Source organism: Xyrauchen texanus, chromosome 33, assembly GCF_025860055.1.
Source record: "Xyrauchen texanus isolate HMW12.3.18 chromosome 33, RBS_HiC_50CHRs, whole genome shotgun sequence".
NCBI classification, from domain to species: domain Eukaryota; kingdom Metazoa; phylum Chordata; class Actinopteri; order Cypriniformes; family Catostomidae; genus Xyrauchen; species Xyrauchen texanus.
The window spans coordinates 38694529-38716716 of NC_068308.1; the positions used below are offsets into that span (position 1 = coordinate 38694529).

Here is a 22188-nt window from a genome sequence, read left to right on the forward strand (position 1 = left end):
GACTTTTTCTTTCAGTTGCGACTTTATTTCTCAAATGGATCACTATATCTCTTAGTTTGCGAGTTTAGCCTATATCTTTCAATTGCGACTTTATTTCTCAAATGGATCACTATATCTCTTAGTTTGCGAGTTTAGCCTATATCTTGCAATTGCGACTTTATTTTTCAAATGTGATCGCTATATCTCTTAGTTTGCAAGTTTAGCCTATATCTTGAAGTTGCGACTTTTTCTTTCAATTGCGACTTTATTTCTCAAATGTGATCGCTATATCTCTTAGTTTGCAAGTTTAGCCTATATCTTGAAGTTGCGACTTTTTCTTTCAATTGCGACTTTATTTCTCAAATGTGATCGCTATATCTCTTAGTTGCGAGTTTAGCCTATATCTTGAGGTTACGACTTTTTCTTGCAATTGCGACTTTATTTCTCAAATGTGATCGCTATATCTCTTAGTTACGAGTTTAGCCTATCGACTTTTTCTTGCAATTGCAACTTTATTTCTCAAATGTGATCGCTAAATATCTTAGTTGCGACTTTATATCTTGAAATTGCAACTTTATTTCTCGTAATGCAACCCCATACCTCACAATTGCAGATTTAGTTCTTGCAATTGCAACTTCATATCCCACAATTACTAAAAAAAAATTTTTTAGTGGCAGGATCAAGGCACCATAATTTTCAGAGACAAGAAGTAAGCCATATGTAGAATGATTACTGTGAAAACCAGCCCGACACAGCAACATTGACTCATCTTATGGTGTGAGTTTGGGACAGGACTACCCCTTTAACAGACCCCAGACAGATAGAAGTGTTTTGGAAACCTGTTTGAAAACAATCGTAATTTTTGCAATTCAGATGCAGCAATCACACACTTTAAACCTTGTACTATGTAACAGTTCCTAATAATTGAATGGCCAACTGGTGAGTAACTCACCCAAAGCCACGTATTTGACACTTGGCGAGTGTTAATTTTGGACTTTGTGTGAGTGTGGTAGCAGCGATGTGGTGCTCGGCTGTAGTCTTTAAGGGCTCTGGATTTGAAGTGTTTCTCTGGTGTCGGGTGAAAAGCGTTTACAAGCACCTTTCCTCTTTTCCAACCTCATGGTCTCTCCCTCTCTTTCCCTTCTTAAATACCCAACATCAATCCCCCCTTCTGTCTCTTTGGGTGTTGATGGGCGCAGGCACGATCCGTAAGGCTCAAAACCTGCTTAAACAGTACTCTCAGCATGGCCTGGATGGGAAAAAGGGTTCTAACCTCACTCCTCTGGAAGGTAAAGCAAGCTGTCTTCTCTTTCTGCTTTCTTCTTCTACATCGCAATCTCTCTTGGGTGTCTCTCTTGCTGTGTTTTCGAAACTGTGTTTCTGAAAACAAACAGTCAGATAAAACACAAACTTATGGGTCACAACAGTTTCATTCTCAGCGTGGCCAAACCTGCCTAATAATGTGTAAAGTAGTGATGTCCACCTTCCCGTACGCTGCGGTTTGTCTCATCAATTTCAGCGCATCGATGGTAAACGGTGAGCAAATGCTGAGCTCTGTTGAAAAACTGCATGTGGGATATTCCTGCATGATATTTATATATATATATATCTGTCCTTAAATGCATTGCCTGGCACAGCTAAAATGAAGTTTAAAGATTTGTATGTGCTTCGTAATGCGTATCGTGGCAGATTCCTGGTGAAATGAACACTATAGGCGCTACAATAACAATGACTTGTGTTCACTTTAACACAAATCACGAGTAAAACAAACATGGGCAAAGATTTCTGCATGATTTTCTTGTTGGAAATCTGACTACAAGTGGCGTTGTTACAATTTTCCAAATAGTTTACGTCTAGGAAGGGTGAGGAAACCGGAAGGAAAGGGTGTGGCAGTGCAGGACATGTGGTCATGGCGTCTACACTGAGGACAAACTGTTGTGACATCACTTTTCCCCCAAAACGTCTGTGTGTTTGGCTGGGTTCATCAATACACTTCAAAATCCCACTAACATCCAGCACTCTGGTTAAAACACACTCAGCCGCACTGCTCAGTGTGTGTAAGCGCTTCCTTCGCTTTGTGGGCGGGGCAAGCTTGTTCAAAACTTCCTTTGGGGAAAAGTGACCGGGTCATGTGACTATATCCTAACCAATCAGGTTTCGATCATGACCTTCGTGGGGTTAAGCACCTGTCTGATGACAAGCACGGGGCGGCTACAGGTAAGTCTCACCTCAAAGATTTAAAACCAGTTACTCTGTCATTTCACACCTGAATTAAATGTTAAATCTGCTTTAAGAGGTTTTCTTCTCATATTAAGCCCAGAAACACAATTCCTCCCTTTTCTATTTAATGTATTTGATTCTGTCAGTTCATTGAATATCAGAATAATCAGATCTTTACGATTAAAGAGACAATGTCACATTTTAGATGTTAGGTTCATTTGTGAATATACTGTGACCCCAAAATGTTTTTGGACACTTATGTTACATTTAAAAATGAGTTAATGTCAATGCATTAGATAACAAAATATCAAAGCAACTGTCATTGTTCTCCGTAGGAAACAAAATCGTCAAAATATTAAAAACTACAGTCTTGACCAACACAAAATAGGTTTCGTTTGAAAGCTTAGAAGCTGTGCTTTCCAATGCATGTAGATATTATGACCAAAACTGAACAAGTGCTTTGAAATTTGCAGACAAATCAGAACTGTTCTATTTTGATAATTATACATTTTTTTAATTGCACTGTAAATATATTATTGTAAAAAATTCAAACTGATCGTATAGCCATGTGTTATATGTTGTTGGAAAGCTCCCAAATAGTAGAATACAACCAGACTATTTATTTTACTCACAGTTAAAAATATAGCAACTTATAGCTAATTATATGTCTCTGACAATGATGTTGCTGTTGTTTATATGCCACGTAATCGCTTATAACTTCTTCAAAAATAAATTGAACATAAAATATCACATAACATTATTTAGAGTCTGTGATTATCTTTCAATCGAGTCCACACACAAGATAATCAGATGTATAGATCATTAGATAATCCACATGAAGCACAATGTTACATATGACCACCAGGAGATGGCGCCAAATACACGACACAGACTCAATGATGACTCAAATGACACAGAATGAAACTCATTCTGTGAAATCTCATGACTAAAATCATGTCTGCATGCTATGCAAACCTTTAGTTCTTATGTACTGTACAATTATTATGTTGTATTTGTTTGGAGAGGCTTTTGGATAAATAATGTTTTATAATGTTATAACTTCTGATTGCTTTGTTATATCAACATAAAGATTTTCGCAGATACAGTTGACATGATTGGGGACAAAACAAAAGCAGTTATTTGGAGCCACCTTATTTACCCCCAGAGATATATAATGTCAATGAAGATGAAATACAGGAAAAAATAAAATATTTGGCTTTTTTTTCAGCAGTTTCTTAGGCTGAGAGTCTCAGAATTTATCATAATCTATATCATTCAAAAATTTAATTATAAACCTGTAATTTTGGTTATGCCACTGAAACCGGAAAGCTAAAAAAACAGAAACACATTCAGACCTTAAAGGGACAATGACTTGTAATCAACTGGTGTCTTGATGATTTTTAGTGGATGTATGAAGTCAGTTCCCCAATTTTTCAACATTGGCATTTGGTTAAAATGGTTTGAAGATTGAGGAGGTTTTAGTATGCAGTATGTATCAGTAGTATGCAACGGAGACGCTTTCTTGATTCAATTTGGAAACATTAAGGTGGGAATTGTTGTTAAGTTACATTCGTCTACCCTAAAACTTCAAAGGAGAAATTATTGTGTAATTATGGCTTCATCTTTCATTATTATGCAATATAATTGCAGAAAGTCATTATTCCTTGCAATTATGACATGGATTATTCTGAAAATCATCATTACATTTGTTGTGCAAGCCATTTTGCTTGAAAAATGACATTTGAAGTTCAAAAGTTTGAAGTTTACTTGTAAAAATGCAAAAAAAAAATGATACTTTATTTTTATTTTGAAGGTTTTGCACACAGGTTTTCTAAGTACATTTTACTGCTATTATCTTAAGCTAAATCTGCTTCACTTCATGACATAATATGGATTTAAGTGAGTAAATTTAACTTAAACATTTCAGTTAATGCTGTAACTTTAATTTACAGATCTGAGCATTTTATTGGAATATTTCATATTTGAACTTTCTTTATAAACACATTTAATCATGTGCCACATGACATGCGGAAGGTTAGTCCATGCTGTATACTGTCGTGCTATGTAGTGGATGATGACATGATAACAATCAAAACTATTTTGTTTTATCATGAACGGGACATTTTCTGTAGAAATTGAAATCCAGACTTTACAAAACAAGAAGTTACCAAACGTAACAAAAACAGTGTAAATAAACTTTCAAACAGTGAAACCGTGCAAGCTAATTAATTATTCAAGCCCAGTGCATGCTGGGAACACCAGCTTCGAAAAGTTATTTTATTCACCTGTGATATTTACTCAAATTAGCAAAGAAATATAAATATAATATAAACAAAGTTTTCGATTGATGCATGATGACTCGTAACGATAACACAATCATGAATAATATTTACTTGGAAGCTTGAGCATTCATTTTTACATGTTTGAGTACAAATGTATAATTTACTTCAAGTTCACGCTTTAACTCATTCGATGTAAAAGGTCAAGGTTAATTCATTTCTTTAGCACATTTAAAAACAGCAAGTGTACACCAAAGTGTTGTACAAGTACAATTAAAACAATTGGGGGGAAAATAGGAGCATAATACAAAATTAGACTGCAAACAAGATGCAAATTACCTCAAAAGTGCTTAATCTTTTTAGCTATGTGACTTCACCACAAAATGTTTTTTTTTTTCAGTGTGCATCTATTTTGCATTTATTACCAATATAATTCAGTGACAAGACTTTTGAGCTTTACTTATGTCATATTTAGGAATGGAAAACAGTAGCTGTTTCCCCTGTCAATTATTTAGCAAGTTAATTAGAAAATATATAAAGTATAATTGCATTTGGAAGAATAAGTCCCATTATTTAAATAGAGAAATGTTGTGTAATTCGAATAATCCATGTAGTTTGAATGTTACTGTTTTTTTCCAGAACTGCATTAATCAAATGATGCATTAAAAAGACACAATGAGCCTGTTTACGTGCACACCAATAAGATGATTACTCTCTAAAATGGGCAAGAAATCCACATTTAAGATGTTATTACACGTTAATAGCATTGTTATTAGAATGTAGTGATAAAACATGACCCTTTAGCAAGGGTATTGTTCCTGTTGCTAATGTAATATCAAATGTATGTATATAGCATCAGCTAAATGAGAAATAATGCAACTAAGATGTTATTACATGTTTATAGCATTGTTATTAGAATGTAGTGATAACACATGACCCTTTAGCAAGGGTATTGTTCCTGTTGCTAATGTAATATCAAATATATGTATAAAGCATCAGCTAAATGACAAATAATTCAACTAAGATGTTATTACATGTTTATAACATTGTTATTAGAATGTAGTGATAACACATGACCCTTTAGCAAGGGACTTGTTCCTGTTGCTAATATAATATCAAATGTATGTATAAAGCATCAGCTAAATGACAAATAATGCAACTAATATGTTATTACATGTTTATAACGTTGTTATTAGAATGTAGTGATAACACATGACTCTTTAGCAAGGGTATTGTTCCTGTTGCTAATATAATATCAAATGTTTGTATGAAGCATGTATGTGTAAAGCATCGGCTAAATGACAAATAATGCAACTAAGATGTTATTACACGTTAATAGCATTGTTATTAGAATGTAGTGATAACACATGACCCTTTAGCAAGGGTATTGTTCCTGTTGCTAATATAATATCAAATGTATGTATAAAGCATCAGCTAAATGACAAATAATGCAACTAAGATGTTATTACACGTTAATAGCATTGTTATTAGAATGTAGTGATAACACATGACCCTTTAGCAAGGGTATTGTTCCTGTTGCTAATATAATATCAAATGTATGTATAAAGCATCAGCTAAATGACAAACAATGCAACTAAGATGTTATTACATGTTAATAGCATTGTTATTAGAATGTAGTGATAACACATGACCCTTTAGCAAGGGTATTGTTCCTGTTGCTAATATAATATCAAATGTTTGTATAAAGCATGTATGTATAACGCATCGGCTAAATTACAAACAATGCAACTAAGATGTTATTACATGTTTATAACATTGCTATTAGAATGTAATTATTATAACATTAACCTTTGGCAAGGGTCTTGTTCCTCTTGTAAATCTAATATTAAATTCATACTTGGTATGAATTTACATGACATTTGACGTCAGACCGCGAAGAGGCATGCGCTCAACACATGCACACATTGGATGAGCTGGTAAGAACAGCGGGTAAGGTGTTTACATGGCACGCGAAATTGGCGTAATGGGCAAAAATGTACCCCTGTCGATCGGGTTATTCATGAGCTGTTTATGGCCTTTACCCGATAAAGGAATGCGGTTTATTGCATTTACATGACGGCACGCGTTGTCTGCTTATTAAGCGTGAACGGTGTAAAAACGTGCATGTAAACGCGCTCACTGTCTCTCATATATATATATGTGTGTGTATATATAATACTGTCTTCCTATTGCTGCATGATATTGGAGGACCAGAAGCGTGTATTAAGAAAACATTCAATGAAAGATGTTGGTAACAGTAATCCATTCAAGGTCCTAGCCAGATATTGCAATTACATCAGATGTATTTCAAGAGATGTTATTTATTGTCGTCTGACAGATGTGTGTGTTTGTGTATCCCAGGAAAAGATGATGCCCTGGACATTGAGATCGATTCATACATCCACTGTATCAGTGCGTTTGTAAAGCTAGCTCAGAGCGAGTACGCCTTACTGACCGAGATCATTCCTGAACATCACCAGAAGAAGACCTTTGACTCGCTCATACAGGTCAGTTTTAGTCTCCTCTGTCCTCTATTTCCTGGTTGGGACAGGGGACACTGAAGGTGTGGCTTGGGGTGGCTGTGGCTCAGTTGGTAGAGCGGGTCGGCCACTAATCGCAGGGTTGGTGGTTTGATTCTCGGCCCACATGACTCCACATGCCAAAGTGTCCTTGGGCAAGACACTGAACCCCAATCAAGGTTTATCAAGTTGCTCCCAATGTCAGGCTAGCACCTTACATAGCAGCTCTGCCGTCATTGGTGTGTCAATGTGTGTGTGAATGGGTGAATGAGTCACAGTGTAAAGCGCTTTGAATACCGATAAGGTTAAAAAGGCGCTATATAAGTGCAGACCAAGGTCTCATCCTTTTTGTTTTTAAACAGCCAATAACCTTTAGTTTACATCAGGTGACAGGTGGTATAATTTAGGAGGAAGTGACATACTCATTCTAGAGTCTAGGCAAAAGTTTAGATATTTTTGGACATTTTATTGCATGTTTGTCCATTTTTAGGAGTACACTGTTGACAAAATGACCTCAAAGCTACCAGAAATATACTAAATATATCCACAAAACTCACAGTTTTGATTTCACGAGGTCTTCATTTGTATATTGTGTGTTGTGTCTTGCAGGAGGCGTTGGATAATTTGATGTTGGAGGGTGATAACATTGTCTCGGCGGCACGTCGAGCCATCATGAGACATGATTATTCGGCTGTTCTCACTATTTTCCCCATTCTACGACACCTCAAACTAACCAAACCAGACTTTGACGTCACGCTACAGGTAGAGAGAAAAATTGTTAAACAAGAAATAAAACATTGTCTTTTCATTGATTTGCATTTGGACACATTTCTCTTTTTAGTAAGGTTTGATGTTCATTTATTTTCATATTAAATTGAACTATTTAAATGATCGTAAACTGTAGTTCGTGCAATGGTTTGGCTACTTCGGAGAATGTCAAATACTGTATAAAATACTTTTGGTCATTACATGATTATTCCATTTATGTTATTTCATAGTTTTAATTACATGGTCATTATTCACTGAAAACAAATGACCAGTTAGATTTAATTCAGTTTTGCACAAAATGGTTTTTTTTCTAAGTACATTTTAATGGTTCAAATTTATATCTTTTACTTACAAATCTAAACTGATGGTACTTAATGCTTTTTTGTATTTTTTTTACGCAATTACCAATTTTCACATTACATTCGGACATTTTATTACATTTTATGTCACAAGGCCAGATGGGACATGTGCACAAAAAACAAACGCTTTTGCAACCCCCTACTTAGACTTTGGGAAACGTTTAATGTTACTTGAATCGGTTCCATTTTAGTGTGTCTTTATCAGGGTTTTTCCTGGCTCAAAATGAGGCGACACTGATCAAAAAGTGACGTTAAAACGCATAAATGTTGGCTTTGCATTAATACACTACTAGTGACCTGGCAACTGAATACTAGTGTTAATTTTGTCTGCTGTTTTTTAATTTAGTCTTAGTCTTAATCCTGTGTCAAATGTCCTTTTTAGTTTTTATCATATCATTGTTTCCCTAAAATCGCGATACGATCCATCGCACCAGGAATGTGTCCAATGGCAATGTATTTGAAGGGGCTTTTGTACACAAACCATGTAGATTCCCTTACCATTTGTAACACTGTTAAGGATGGGCAAGGAGGAGGCGAGAACCGGCTTGTCACCATAAATGATAATTTAATTAAACTCAAAGCAAAAGCACAAACACATAAACATAAACACACACATGACGGACATGCCCGTAATTCTCTCTCTCTCTCTCTCTCGAACCATCGTCACCGGCCGCCTTTATCCCTCGCGCGCCTCATCAGGCTGATTGGGGACCGGGCACACAATATTCCAACCCGGCCCTGCCCCCCCTCCGCTCTACACTCCTCCCACCGTTATCTCAGGCCGGGGCGCCACCGGCATGACGTACACCCCCCCCCCATCCCTGGGGCGGGGTGTATCTTGCATCCCGTGTGGTCATCCCCACCTTCCTCGACCTGAGAGGAGGCAGGAGGGGAAAAAGCACAAAAACAAAATAGGTGAGGGAAAAGGCCAACACGGTGTGAAAGAGAGTGAGAGAGAGGAGAGAGAGAAATAGCTCACTCACCGGTTCTTTGATGTACCGTCGCGTGGTCCTCGAACCGATATTCCGACCCGGCCCTGCCCCCCTCCGCTCCACACCATTATATTAGGGGGGGGTGCCCCGCCACCCCAACGGCACACCTCGACCCCCCTTGAAGGTCAAGTTAATTTTATTTAAGGATACCTTTCCTATAGAACAGGTCTATACCTTGTTCTTTTATTAAACAAACTAAATAGCCCTTATGTTATTTATCTTATTTACACGACGGCATGACATTTCTGTCTCTACAAGGTCACGCGTTTACAATTCTCCTCTGCTCTCTGTATTGCGCATGGCGGAGTCCCGCCCTGATGCGCACACACACACAGGTGAGCATAGGGGTGTTCGAGTCCAGGTTTTCTGGCTTAGAGTCACTATGACTGTTATCTATTTCTAAAGAGATAAGCTACAAGCTACATGTAGCATAAATCCAAAGTTTGTGCGACAGCTCTCTGACGCGGTGTAATGCCGCGGTCACACTAGACTTTGAGCATGCAAAATATCTTTGTGTTATTTAGTGTTATTTTTCACATAAGATTGATCTTATCATGATGATCTCATCAATGTTGCAACTTGTTGCGAGCGGCAGACAGCAGGGGTGAGAGACGAGCGCATCAGCCGGCGGAACTTTAAATCTCTAATGGTCTCGATGGCAGTTTTGGAGTTTGTGCTTCTGTACATGCCACGCTCCCGTATTATATGAACTTTATTTAAGGATGAAATAAAGATATAATGGCAAGCTTTGATCTGTGTTTCTATCAGACACTCGAGCTGCAGCGCTCCTCTCGTCTCGCGTTTCATAATTTTAGTTTTATAAGATCTCGTTACATTAAATGACATCAAGCGACTATTCGACAATGGAATTTTTTTTATTATTGCTGAAATTTGCAGTTACAAATGACAATCCACCGAGTGCAATGCTTATTAGTATTTTCCATGAAGACACCCACCAGAGGTTTATAAACCGCCGGAAGTGGCACGAAAGGTGTAGTATACATGTACCCGCCTAGTAGTTCTCTATACAGGAAAAACCCTGTTTATACTGTCGAAGGCTTTTCTAAAAAGAAAATAGACGCATTTTGACCAGAAAAGAATTGTGTGTATATATGCAATGAAATTTCAGCACTTTCAAAATCGGATTAATCACGATTAACAATGAAAAAGCTTGCAATTAATCACGATTAAATCTGGTAATCGACTGACAGCAATAAATAATATTTACTTACAAGCTAGTGTGTTAATTTCTACATGTTTGAATTGAGGACAAATTTAATATTTTGTTAATATTTTGAATTTCACACTTGAACAATGTAGAAAGTACTTGATCTCACTGCTATATTTACTCCTCCACAAAATCATTTTTTCAGTGTTCAAGTATTGTAAAATTGCACACATTTGATTGGTGTTTTATGTGTTTTGCACCACAGTGCGAACCATCTCTGGTGAAATGTTTAGTGGTCAGTGGCACTGTGTCTTGACTGATATTCTGATGAAGTCATATCATGTGTTGTGGTGCAGGGAACTGCTGCCAGCACCAAGAACAAACTCCCAGCTCTCATCACCTCCATGGAGACCATTGGAGCCAAAGCACTAGAGGAGTTTGCTGACAGCATAAAGGTAGAAACACGTGGGCGGTGATGGACAAATTATGGTTAAAGATCTGGGTTGTTGACCTGAAGGGCTTTGGTCAAACTCAAAAGGTCTAATGTATAAACTGGAGAGTTATTAAGAGACATTACACTGTATGTCATGTTTATAACATTGTTATTAGAATGTAATTATTATAACACTAACCTTTGTCAAGGGTCTAGTTCCTCTTGTAAATATAATAAAAAATGCATACTTTGGTATAAAGCATCTAAATGGCAATGCAACTAAGATGTTATTACATGTTAATAGCATTGCTATTAGAATGTAGTGATAATAACACATGACCCTTTAGCAAGGGTATTGTTCCCGTTGCTAATATAATATCAAATGTATGTAAAGCATCAGCTAAATTACAAATAATGCAACTAATATGTTATTACTTGTTTATAACGTTGTTATTAGAATGCAAATATTATAACACTAACCTTTGTCAAGGGTCTTGTTCCTCTTTTAAATATAATATAAAGTGCATACTTGGTATAAAGCATCTACTAAATGACAATGCAACTAAGATGTTATTACATGTTAATAGCATTGTTATTAGAATGTAGTGATAATAACACATGACCCTTTAGCAAGGGACTTGTTCCTGTTGCTAATATAATATCAAATGTATGTATAAAGCATGTATGTATAAAGCATCGGCTAAATTACAAATAATGCAACTAAGATGTTATTACATGTTTATAACATTGTTATTAGAATGTAATTATTATAACACTAACCTTTGGCAAGTGTCTTGTTCCTCTTGTAAATCTAATTTAAAATTCATACTTGGTAAAAATGATCTGCTAAATGATAACACAACTAAGATGTTATTACATGTTAATAACATTGTCAATAGAACGTAGTTATTATAACACATGACCCTTTAGCAAGGGTCTTGTTCCTGTTGCTAATATAATATCAAATGCATGTATAAAGCATCGGCTAAATAGCATGCAGACTAAATAATGCATCTAAGATGTAATTACATGATAATAACAATTTTATTATACTGTAATTATTATAACACTAACCTTTGGCAAGGGTCTTGTTCCTCTTAAATATAAAGTGCATACTTGGTATAAAGCATCTGCGAAATGACAAAATGAAACTAAGATGTTAATGACAATATAATAACAGTGTTATTACAATGTAATTATATTCCTTACTATGCATTATAATGGTCTGGTGTGTTTTTTGGTTATATTTTGATAACGTGATGTTCTCTACCCCAACAGAATGATCCAGATAAAGAATACAACATGCCAAAAGATGGAACTGTGCATGAGCTCACAAGCAACGTACGATCAATTCACTGTCAATTTTATGCAATAGAAATACGAATTATAGTAATTGTAAAACCAGTTATCTCTGAACCATAAGACTCTCTTTTATCATTTATATCTTTCTTTTTCTTTAGGCGATCCTCTTCCTACAGCAGCTGTTGGATTTCCAGGAAACGGCCGGGGCGATGCTGGCCTCACAGGGTAAATCTAAAATACTAAAAGAGATTAAATTCTGTGTAAAAACATGTGATCTTAATGTGTTTATCATCTTATGTCTAAATGCTTGAAATAAGCTGTATTTAAATTGATTTAAATCATTCTGCTTTGGATTTTGTCTGTACCTTGTTGTGGCGTCCTGCTAAAGCACCATACATAGCAGCCATTTCTCCCCTCAAATGGCAATATTCTGCCCAAAATTCATTTTTATGCCCTTCATTATTTCTTGACTGCATAGCAACTCTGTTACTTTTGTGAATCTTACAAAAAAAACATATTTGGGTCATATTTCGCCCCAAAATTAAAAGGGAAAAGTAGGAAATGATATTGTACATAAAGAGAATGAAATTATTTTGTAAAATTAATGTTTACATTTTTTTTTATATTATTATTTTCATTGTGGCGTTATATTCATGACGGTTCAACACATTTCCACCCTCATATTCTCATTATGGTGGTGTATTTTCCTTTATTATTATTATTATATTAACTAACTGCAGTACATCACAAATTACCATGATACAACATTAATAATAGATCTTTATTTAATTACGGATTTTATTTATTTTTGTAAGTGTGTGTGTGTGTTACACTTATTATAGATTTTCGCCTTGCATTGCTCACGCGAGTTTGACCGCTGGATTATAAATGTGTGTTTAAACTTGAGTTTGCGCGAGTAACACGAACCCGCGAGTATTCCCGCTTCCGGAAAAGGACAGGAGGAGGGGGTCCTACGACTTACCAATAGCTGGAATCAAGTAGACGTGCATATTTTCAGAACGTACCAGGTAGTCCAACTTCCTCGCTCACTTTCCTCTAAGCGGTGTCTTTTTGTCGTCCGGTCTCTGTACATGTATGACGCTGTCACATACAATTCCGTGTGCCCAATTTTTTCATAAGTTTTCCAGATTTTTTCTGCTACTACGTCAGAACGATCACGACATCCGGACAATCTCAACGCCGATAGGCTATCGCGACAACGCGTCATGCGAATTAATATGCGAATGAAGCGATTTCGCGCGTTCGAGTCGCGTCATTCACTTCATTGAATTCACATCTTTGCATTGACTTTGTATGTCATCGCGTCCTGTGAAACGCTCGCTTCACGATGTATGTGAACGCACCATAAGTGTTTCTTTATGCAACATATACTTTTTTAATTCTTTCATGAAATTTAAAGTTAGCGCCTTAACCTCCTGAGACCCCTGCATGACTGCTGTGTGCTTTTTTGTTTTAGACCAAATAATTTTCCTAAAAATGTGTTTGAGACATTACAGTTATTACATGAGAAATTAGCATAATTCATTCAGATTCAAAGTAATGTCCAGAATCATCCAATTACGGCCAACCATGTTAATGCATGACTTAACCTCCAGTGTGCTGTCTGTCTGCACTGGTCTCAGAACAGTTATAGGAGAGTTATAGGATGCTCCCTTGCTCCCTATTTAGTGCATGACTTAACCTCCAGTGTGCTGTCTGTCTGCACTGGTCTCAGAACAGTTATAGGAGAGTTATAGGATGCTCCCTATTTAGTGCATGACTTAACCTCCAGTGTGCTGTCTGTCTGCACTGGTCTCAGAACAGTTATAGGAGAGCTATAGGATGCTCCCTTGCTCCCTATTTAGTGCATGACTTAACCTCCAGTGTGCTGTCTGTCTGCACTGGTCTCAGAACAGTTATAGGAGAGCTATAGGATGCTCCCTTGCTCCCTATTTAGTGCATGGCTTAACCTCCAGTGTGCTGTCTGTCTGCACTGGTCTCAGAACAGTTATAGGAGAGCTATAGGATGCTCCCTTGCTCCCTATTTAGTACATGACTTAACCTCCAGTGTGCTGTCTGTCTGCACTGGTCTCAGAACAGTTATAGGAGAGCTATAGGATGCTCCCTTGCTCCCTATTTAGTGCATGACTTAACCTCCAGTGTGCTGTCTGTCTGCACTGGTCTCAGAACAGTTATAGGAGAGCTATAGGATGCTCCCTTGCTCCCTATTTAGTACATGACTTAACCTCCAGTGTGCTGTCAGTCTGCACTGGTCTCAGAACAGTTATAGGAGGGTTATAGGATGCTCCCTTGCTCCCTATTTTGTGCATGACTATTTAGCGGCGTGGCGTTTTGCGATAATTCGCTCCGATAAAAAAAGCCATTTCGGATGAAACTAGAGACTCGTGTTGACGTTTCTCCCAAAGACTCATCTGTGATCGACGCCATATTGTTTGATCACGTGACTCTGTGCGTTGAAAGTTGAACCCTTTACTGACAGCCCAGAGTCTCCTGAACTGAGATCAGTCGGTTTAAATGACTTCAAATTATGCGTTGCGTATAGCAAAGCCAAAACGTAACGTCCACGCATGTGGACACGGGGTCTCAGGGGGTTGAATGACATTATATCGTCCCAGCTCCGTCATTTTGGCTTGACTTTATTAACTAAAGTAAGTTTTGATTGGATTTGAGGATTTTTGTAATCGTTCAGTGAACATTTGTACACGGACACTTCAGACGAGTCTTTCCTTTGCTTTTTGGTTCCGCTCTGTCCACCATTCACGCTTCACAGCAATGCGTGCCACCTATAGCTCCTCCCACTCATCCAGAAACTCCACCTCCACCTGTCTGCTTGTCTGTCGTATGGTCTTTCTCTTCCATCCTGGCTGGCTATTAGTGTTTATGCTCTTCACTAACAAACTGTTTTAACTTCTTTCCCTTTGCCTCTCTCTTTCTCTTTCTGTCTTTTCTGCTTTGCTTCTGTCCTGTAGTACTCGGGGACACTTACAATATTCCTTTAGACCCCCGAGGTAAGAGCCCGTGCTGATGAATACTGTAGGGCTATTGGCTCAGGCTCCTCTGTTTAAAGTCAACATACAATTTTTAATTTGATGTTGTCTTTTTGAATCTTTGACAGACTTTGTAGACATGCAGAGTTACAATTCCAGCCATTGATCATGATCTCATTCTCTCAAACTTTAGACCTTTAAACATCTCTATATTGTTCAGATGTTTACAATCAGCAGCTGCTGTAAATCTGGATTTTAATTGGTGTTAATTTGCACCAATTCAGCTGATCTGAGACCTGCTCTTTGATCTTACTGCATGATGGGAGTACTTTGTGTTAATATACATGTATATTTTATTTGTTAGTTGATGAATGATCTTCTATATTCAATCGAAACTTTTGCACATCCATTTTTTAGAGTTATGTAGAGTTTTATCATGTTATAAAAGCGATTGTGGGCTGATTGAGGTGTTTTAAGCGCAACTGAACTTGTTTCTTGTTTCCAGAAAGCAGTTCGTCTGCCAGCAGCTACAGTTCAGAGTTCAGCCGAAGACTTCTGAGTACATATATCTGTAAGATACACACACAAAACATGTATATCTTTAAATATGCACAGATTCTTAAATATGTAAACATCCAGGGGGTCTGGGTAGCTCGGTGAGTATTGACGCTGACTACCATTCCTGAAGTCACGAGTTTGAATTCAGGGTGTGCTGAGTGTCTCCAGCCAGGTCTCCTTAGCAACCAAATTGGCCCGGTTGCAAGGGAGGGTAGAGTCACATGGGGTAACCTCCTTGTGGTCGCTATAATGTGGTTCTCGCTCTCGGTGGGGTGCGTGGTGAGTTGTGCATGGATGACGCAGAGAATAGCGTGACGCCTCCACACGCACTACGTCTCCTCGGGAACGCGCTCAACAAGCCACTTGATAAGATGCGTGGATTGATGGTCTCAGAAGCGGAGGCAACTGAGATTCGTCCTCCGCCACCCGGGTTGAGTCGCTATGCCACCACAATGACTTGGAGCGCATTGGGAATTGGGCGTTCCAATTTGGGGAGAATAAAGTAAATTATATACAGGTGAAACTCGAAAAATTAGAATATCATGCAAAAGTTCATTAATTTCAGTAATTCAACTTAAAAGGTGAAACTAATATATTATATAGACTCATTACAAGCAAAGTAAGATATTTCAAGCCTTTATTTGATATCATTTGGATGATTATGGCTTACAGCTTATGAAAACCCCAAATTCAGAATCTCAGAAAATTAGAATATTGTGAAAAGGTTCAGTATTGTAGCTCAAAGTGTCACACTCTAATCAGCTAAACACCTGCAAAGGGTTCCTGAGCCTTTAAATGGTCACTCAGTCTGGTTCAGTTGAATTCACAATCATGGGGAAGACTGCTGACCTGACAGTTGTGCAGAAAACCATCATTGACACCCTCCACAGGGAGGGAAAGCCTCAAAAGGTAATTGCAAAAGAAGTTGGATGTTCTCAAAGTACTGTATCAAAGCACATTAATAGAAAGTTAAGTGGAAGGGAAAAGTGTGGAAGAAAAAGGTGCACAAGCAGCAGGGATGACCGTAGCCTGGAGAGGATTGTCAGGAAAAGGCCATTCAAATGTGTGGGGAGCTTCACAAGGAGTGGACTGAGGCTGGAGTTACTGCATCAAGAGCCACCACACACAGACGGGTCCTGGACATGGGCTTCAAATGTCAAACGCCTTACCTGGGCTAAAGAAAAAAGAACTGGTCTGTTGCTCAGTGGTCCAAAGTCCTCTTTTCTGATGAGAGCAAATTTTGCATCTCATTTGGAAACCAAGGTCCCAGAGTCTGGAGGAAGAATGGAGAGGCACACAATCCAAGATGCTTGAAGTCCAGTGTGAAGTTTCCACAGTCTGTGTTGGTTTGGGGAGCCATGTCATCGGCTGGTGTTGGTCCACTGTGCTTTATTAAGTCCAGAGTCAACGCAGCCGTCTACCGGACATTTTAGAGCACTTCATGCTTCCTTCAGCAGACATGCTGACTTCATTTTCCAGCAGGACTTGGCACCTGCCCACACTGCCAAAAGTACCAAAACCTGGTTCAATGACCATGGTATTACTGTGCTTGATTGGCCAGCAAACTCGCTTGACCTGAACCCCATAGAGAATCTATGGGGCATTGCTAAGAGAAAGATGAGAGACATGAGACCAAACAATGCAGAAGAGCTGAAGGCCGCTATTGAAGCATCTTGGTCTTCCATAACACCTCAGCAGTGCCACAGGCTGATAGCATCCATGCCACGCGCATTGAGGCAGTAATTAATGCAAAAGGGGCCCAAACCAAGTACTGAGTACATATGAATGATTATACTTTTCAGAGGCCCGACATTTCTGTATTTAAAATCCTTTTTTTTATTGATTTCATGTAATATTCTAATTTTCTGAGATTCTGAATTTGGGGTTTTCATAAGCTGTAAGCCATAATCATCAAAATTATATCAAATAAAGGCTTGAAATATCTTACTGTGCTTGTAATGAGTCTATATAATATATTAGTTTCACCTTTTAAGTTGAATTACTGAAATTAATGAACTTTTGCACGATATTCTAATTTTTCGAGTTTCACCTGTGTATATATATATATATATATATATATACATCCTTATAAATTTGAGAGTTTTTCATACATTTGATATAATGTATAAGAAGTACATTTACTAAATAAAATAAACAGTATGTGTTTGCAGTGATTTGCTAATATGTACATGAACAAGATAAATGCATTGCTGTGTTTGTAGATAAAGTCCTGGGTAACCTGCAGCTGAATCTCTCAAACAAAGCAAAAGTGTATGAAGATCCGGCCCTGAGAGCCATTTTCCTTCATAACAACTACAATTACATCCTGAAATCCCTGGAGAAGTGAGTAATATTCACATGGGAATAGTAAAGAATTGAACCATTCTGGTTCTTATTCCGCTTAACGATTCCATTAACAACATATCTTTCAATAAACATTGTCATATGAACAGTCAGTCGGTAATTTCACTAAGCATGCTTGACACTGTAACAGTTCTCGTTTGGTTTCAAAATAAACATGATGTATTTAATGACTCCCGGTTCAGTGAGTCCAATCAAGAAAGTCGATGACGCCAATTCAAACCAATAACTTGTAAGTTCAAGACTGATTTTAGTTGTAAATTCTGTTGTTATGTTGACCGTGTGCGTTGTACAGGTCGGAGTTGATTCAGCTGGTTGCTGTGACTCATAAGAAAGTTGAGAGTTCATACAGAGAGCTCATTGAACAGGAGATTCAGAATTACCAGCGCAGGTAAACTCACCTGTGCACACCTGCTCTCAAACACAACAATAACATGAGGCTTCTGTAGTCAATCAATGATGGAGTGGTGGTGGTGTAGTGGGCTAAAGCACATAACTGGTAATCAGAAGGTTGCTGGTTCGATCCCCACAGCCACCACCATTGTGTCCTTGAGCAAGGCACTTAACTCCAGGTTGCTCCGGGGGGATTGTCCCTGTAATAAGTGCACTGTAAGTCACTTTGGATAAAAGTGTCTGCCAAATGCATGAATTTAAATGTAAATGAATGACCTTCTGACCTATACTCACCTACAGCTGGCTAAAGGTGACTGAGCATTTAACAGAGCGGAACATTCCACCATTTCAGCCTGGAACCAAGGTGAGGACTCACGCGGTGTCTACACTTAAAATGCCGAAGATGCACATCACCACAGAATATTCAACAACACACGTCGATTTCAAAGATCGACTTTGATGCGTTCAATTAAATTGGCCCAATGTTTGTATTGCTACAACTACACGAAATAACACGAATGCCAAGGACCCCAATATATGACGATTCCCTTGCAAAAGACCCCCTTCCTAAAATTGAATAAATGCAACTATTTTTATGTATAAAGTAAATGTGAAATAATAAAGTGAATGTGCTTGGAAAGTGAAATAATTGGCTTTTCTAAATAATCACAATTCCCGTTATCTCCATATTTCCATTAACAGCTGAAAGACAAAGAACGGCAGATCATCAAGGACAAGTTCAAGGTACTACAGATATGACCAAACGTTGTCGTTAAACTGTTTGTGTGCTCTGTGTGTAGTACGTATGAAGCATAATTGTGTTTTGTGTGTGTTTTTGCAGGGTTTTAACGATGGTCTCGAGGAACTGTGTAAGATTCAGAAGGGTTGGGCGGTTCCTGATAAAGAGCAGCGTGATGCGATCAGACACGCGCAGAAGAGAGTCGTGTCAGAAGCGTATAAAGCTTTTCTGATGAGGTGACACGTTAATACACACATACACACACACAGATGACATTTACCACCAAAGATGCATGATGAGAGTGGGGCAAGCTGTGCCATGGCCAAGCACCACTTCAAATCCTGCTGTCCTTTTTTTTTTGTCTTTACAGATGTGCGAACATATTGTTCACCAAAAATCCAGAGAAATATCACAGATACACCCCTGAGCAGGTGGAAGTAATGATTGACAAGCTGTTTGACACTTCAGCCTAGGCCACGCCCCCTCTTTATCAACGCAAACTGATTTCCCAGGCAACAAACATCCTGCTTTGCCCCTTGCTTCATGACACAGACACAACAAAGTGATAAAAGGGATCTGGTCCATGTAAATGTGAGTTTTTGTCCTAACTAGCTGTGACATCGAGCAACATTTTGTCCCTCTTGGTTACTCCGCCCACAGTGACATGTCATTGGTCAAAAATCCCGCTCCTCATAACTGTACATTTGCACATCAGATATCATCCGATTGGCTGTGACCGCATGTCAGTTTCACATCAACTGTGGACAAATTGCTCTTGTCCCGTCACGCCCGGTTAGGACAAGGTGTAATGCACTACTACTCAATTGGAAATTCATTGTTTTTTTGGATAAACAAAATTATTTTTTTTATTTAACTGCTATTAATAAAGAAAATTCTGCACTTCAATTCAGTTTCTTCAATTATTCTTGAGTGCTGCATCTGCAAATTCAAAAAATGCAATGTTTGGGTCAAGATCAGGCACTTTTTTGGGATTTTCTCCCCAATTTGGAACGCCCAATTCCCAATGCGCTCCAAGTACTCGTGGTGGTACTCGCATCTTATCACGTGACTTGTTGAGTGCGTTACCGCGGAGATGTAGCGTGTGTGGAGGCTCGCGCTATTCTCTGCAGCATCTGCGCACAACTCACCACGCGCCCCACCGAGAGCGAGAACCACATTATAGCGACCATGAGGAGGTTACCCCATGTGACTCTACCCTCACTAGCAACCGGGCCAATTTGGTTGCTAAGGAGACCTGGCTGGAGTCACTCAGCACGCCCTGGATTCAAACTCGCGGCGTCAAAACTTGCTGAGCTACCCAGACCCCCTCTGACCTAATTCTTATTTAATGTAACGTGCATTTTGACATATTGTTCCTTAATTGCATTGAAGATAACTTAATGGATTGTGGATTACTTGCTATTTGTCTGTTGTGAGATTAAAAAGGCACTTAAATTGTTCTTACTTTGGCAATTTTTGCATTACAAATGCCATCCGTGTGTGGTAACAAATCAGATCCGTTCTTGTGTATTTGTGCGTCAAGGTCACAAAAGAAAAAGTGCATTCATGTGCATTTTTGAAGGCGAGTACAAAAGCAATTTGCTAAAATTATACTAACTTTACCGCACTAATGCAATCATTTCGGCATTTATTTGTGGAAACACCCAAATACGTAGTAAACGCGTGTCAGTTGTAGCCTGATTGAGAATGATAAAAGTAACTGTAATCTGAGTATTTTAAAATGTAATGTAGTCTACCGACAAGTACTTGGTTTTTACCTGGTTACGTAATCTAGATTACATGTAATCTGTTACTACCCAGCACTGGTAAACGTTATTAAGACGTTTCCTCTCGGATGTTAATAAGACATTCAACAGATGTCTTTGAGACGTTTATAATTTAGAATGTTTGCAAATCTGATATTTTTAGAATGTTTAGCAGATGTTAATTAGATTGTGATGCGTTCCAGATGAAGCTCTTAAACAGACATCTCGGAACTAGAATCAAACTCGGCATTAGGAATTGGGTCATTTCTCCCATCGGGCTAAAGTTTTGAGCACTGGAAGAGACTTTAAAATCAGTCAAACTACAGCATATAGGTGTACACACACACACACACACACACACACACACACACACACACACACACGAGACTTCTTTAATTATATAGAGTAATGTATAGAATAATTTTATTCATAAAGAAAGTTCTGCAGAGACTATATTAAGATTCAGAATATTCTCTTTGTGTCTGATTATTTTATTGCCTGTCTGTGGACAGCTAAGATTAAAAGATATCTAGAGACCCTATACACGTTTGGTACTAAAGCCATTATATATATATATTTATATTTAAGCAATATCACACGAGTAAGAGTGCGATACGGCCCTATATCAGCACTGCTGTGATTCAGCCACAGGTTGAGTGTCATAGGTAATGACAGCAGTGCTGATATATGGTCATACAGCATGATTGCGAGTGTGATATTGCTTCTATACAACAGTTCAATGAACCAAGTACATTTAAAAAAAAATTGGAAAAACTGAGTATGGTCATAAAAATGCATTTGTGCATGAAACTACTTTCTTACACGACGGATCAGAATCAGCCGTTGCTGGTTCAAACCAAATGATGCGTCCAAACCTCCTTTAGTAATTAAAAAATGTCACTTCAGAAATAGTATCACAGCTTGCGCTGTTTCTAACAAGTTATTGGATAAACAAGGATGTGTGTGTGTGTGTGTGTGTGTGTGTGTGTGTGTGTGTGTGTGTGTGTGTGCGATCACCTGTTGCCACTCCCAAGCAGAGATGCTGTCAGCTTTCTGAAGATCAACTTTCTCAGTGGAAAAGTATCCGTCCAAACGGGGATATTCCTCTCTATTTCGGAGTAGCCGGTGTACAAGAGTCGACCACTATAGAAACCACAATGTCCTCCACCATTTTAAACAGCACCCATTGTGTAATTAATCAGTCTGTTGTGTCTATGAGCTGTAATGCTGAAGTTGTTTGTTTAATGCCGTTTAAAGCTATTTCCTAGCTTTAGTAGTGTAGTGTAGTTATACAAGCGATCACGAAGAGCTGTTGTATGCAAATGGCTGACGCAGATTCACTTT

At 38.2% G+C, this 22188-nt stretch overlaps 1 protein-coding gene across 13 annotated transcripts in view; it reads left to right on the forward strand.

The window, feature by feature from the left end:
- exoc7 (exocyst complex component 7) overlaps positions 1 to 19976 on the forward strand; it is a 37325-nt gene extending 17349 nt beyond the window's left edge. For 2 of the 13 annotated variants that reach the window (XM_052102582.1, XM_052102583.1), the window contains 15 exons: positions 1179 to 1268; positions 2134 to 2196; positions 6840 to 6985; positions 7607 to 7759; positions 10641 to 10739; positions 11996 to 12058; positions 12178 to 12244; positions 15010 to 15048; positions 15533 to 15598; positions 17808 to 17928; positions 18242 to 18337; positions 18640 to 18703; positions 19042 to 19083; positions 19181 to 19314; positions 19449 to 19976. In XM_052102582.1, coding sequence (XP_051958542.1) covers positions 1179 to 1268; positions 2134 to 2196; positions 6840 to 6985; positions 7607 to 7759; positions 10641 to 10739; positions 11996 to 12058; positions 12178 to 12244; positions 15010 to 15048; positions 15533 to 15598; positions 17808 to 17928; positions 18242 to 18337; positions 18640 to 18703; positions 19042 to 19083; positions 19181 to 19314; positions 19449 to 19551 — 1346 coding nt within the window. In that variant the 3' untranslated portion in view covers positions 19552 to 19976. The remainder of the gene's footprint in view (positions 1 to 1178; positions 1269 to 2133; positions 2197 to 6839; positions 6986 to 7606; positions 7760 to 10640; positions 10740 to 11995; positions 12059 to 12177; positions 12245 to 15009; positions 15049 to 15532; positions 15599 to 17807; positions 17929 to 18241; positions 18338 to 18639; positions 18704 to 19041; positions 19084 to 19180; positions 19315 to 19448) is intronic. The other 11 variants (XM_052102571.1, XM_052102572.1, XM_052102573.1 and 8 more) reach the window with 7 other exon arrangements.
- The last annotated feature ends 2212 nt before the right edge of the window (positions 19977 to 22188 follow it).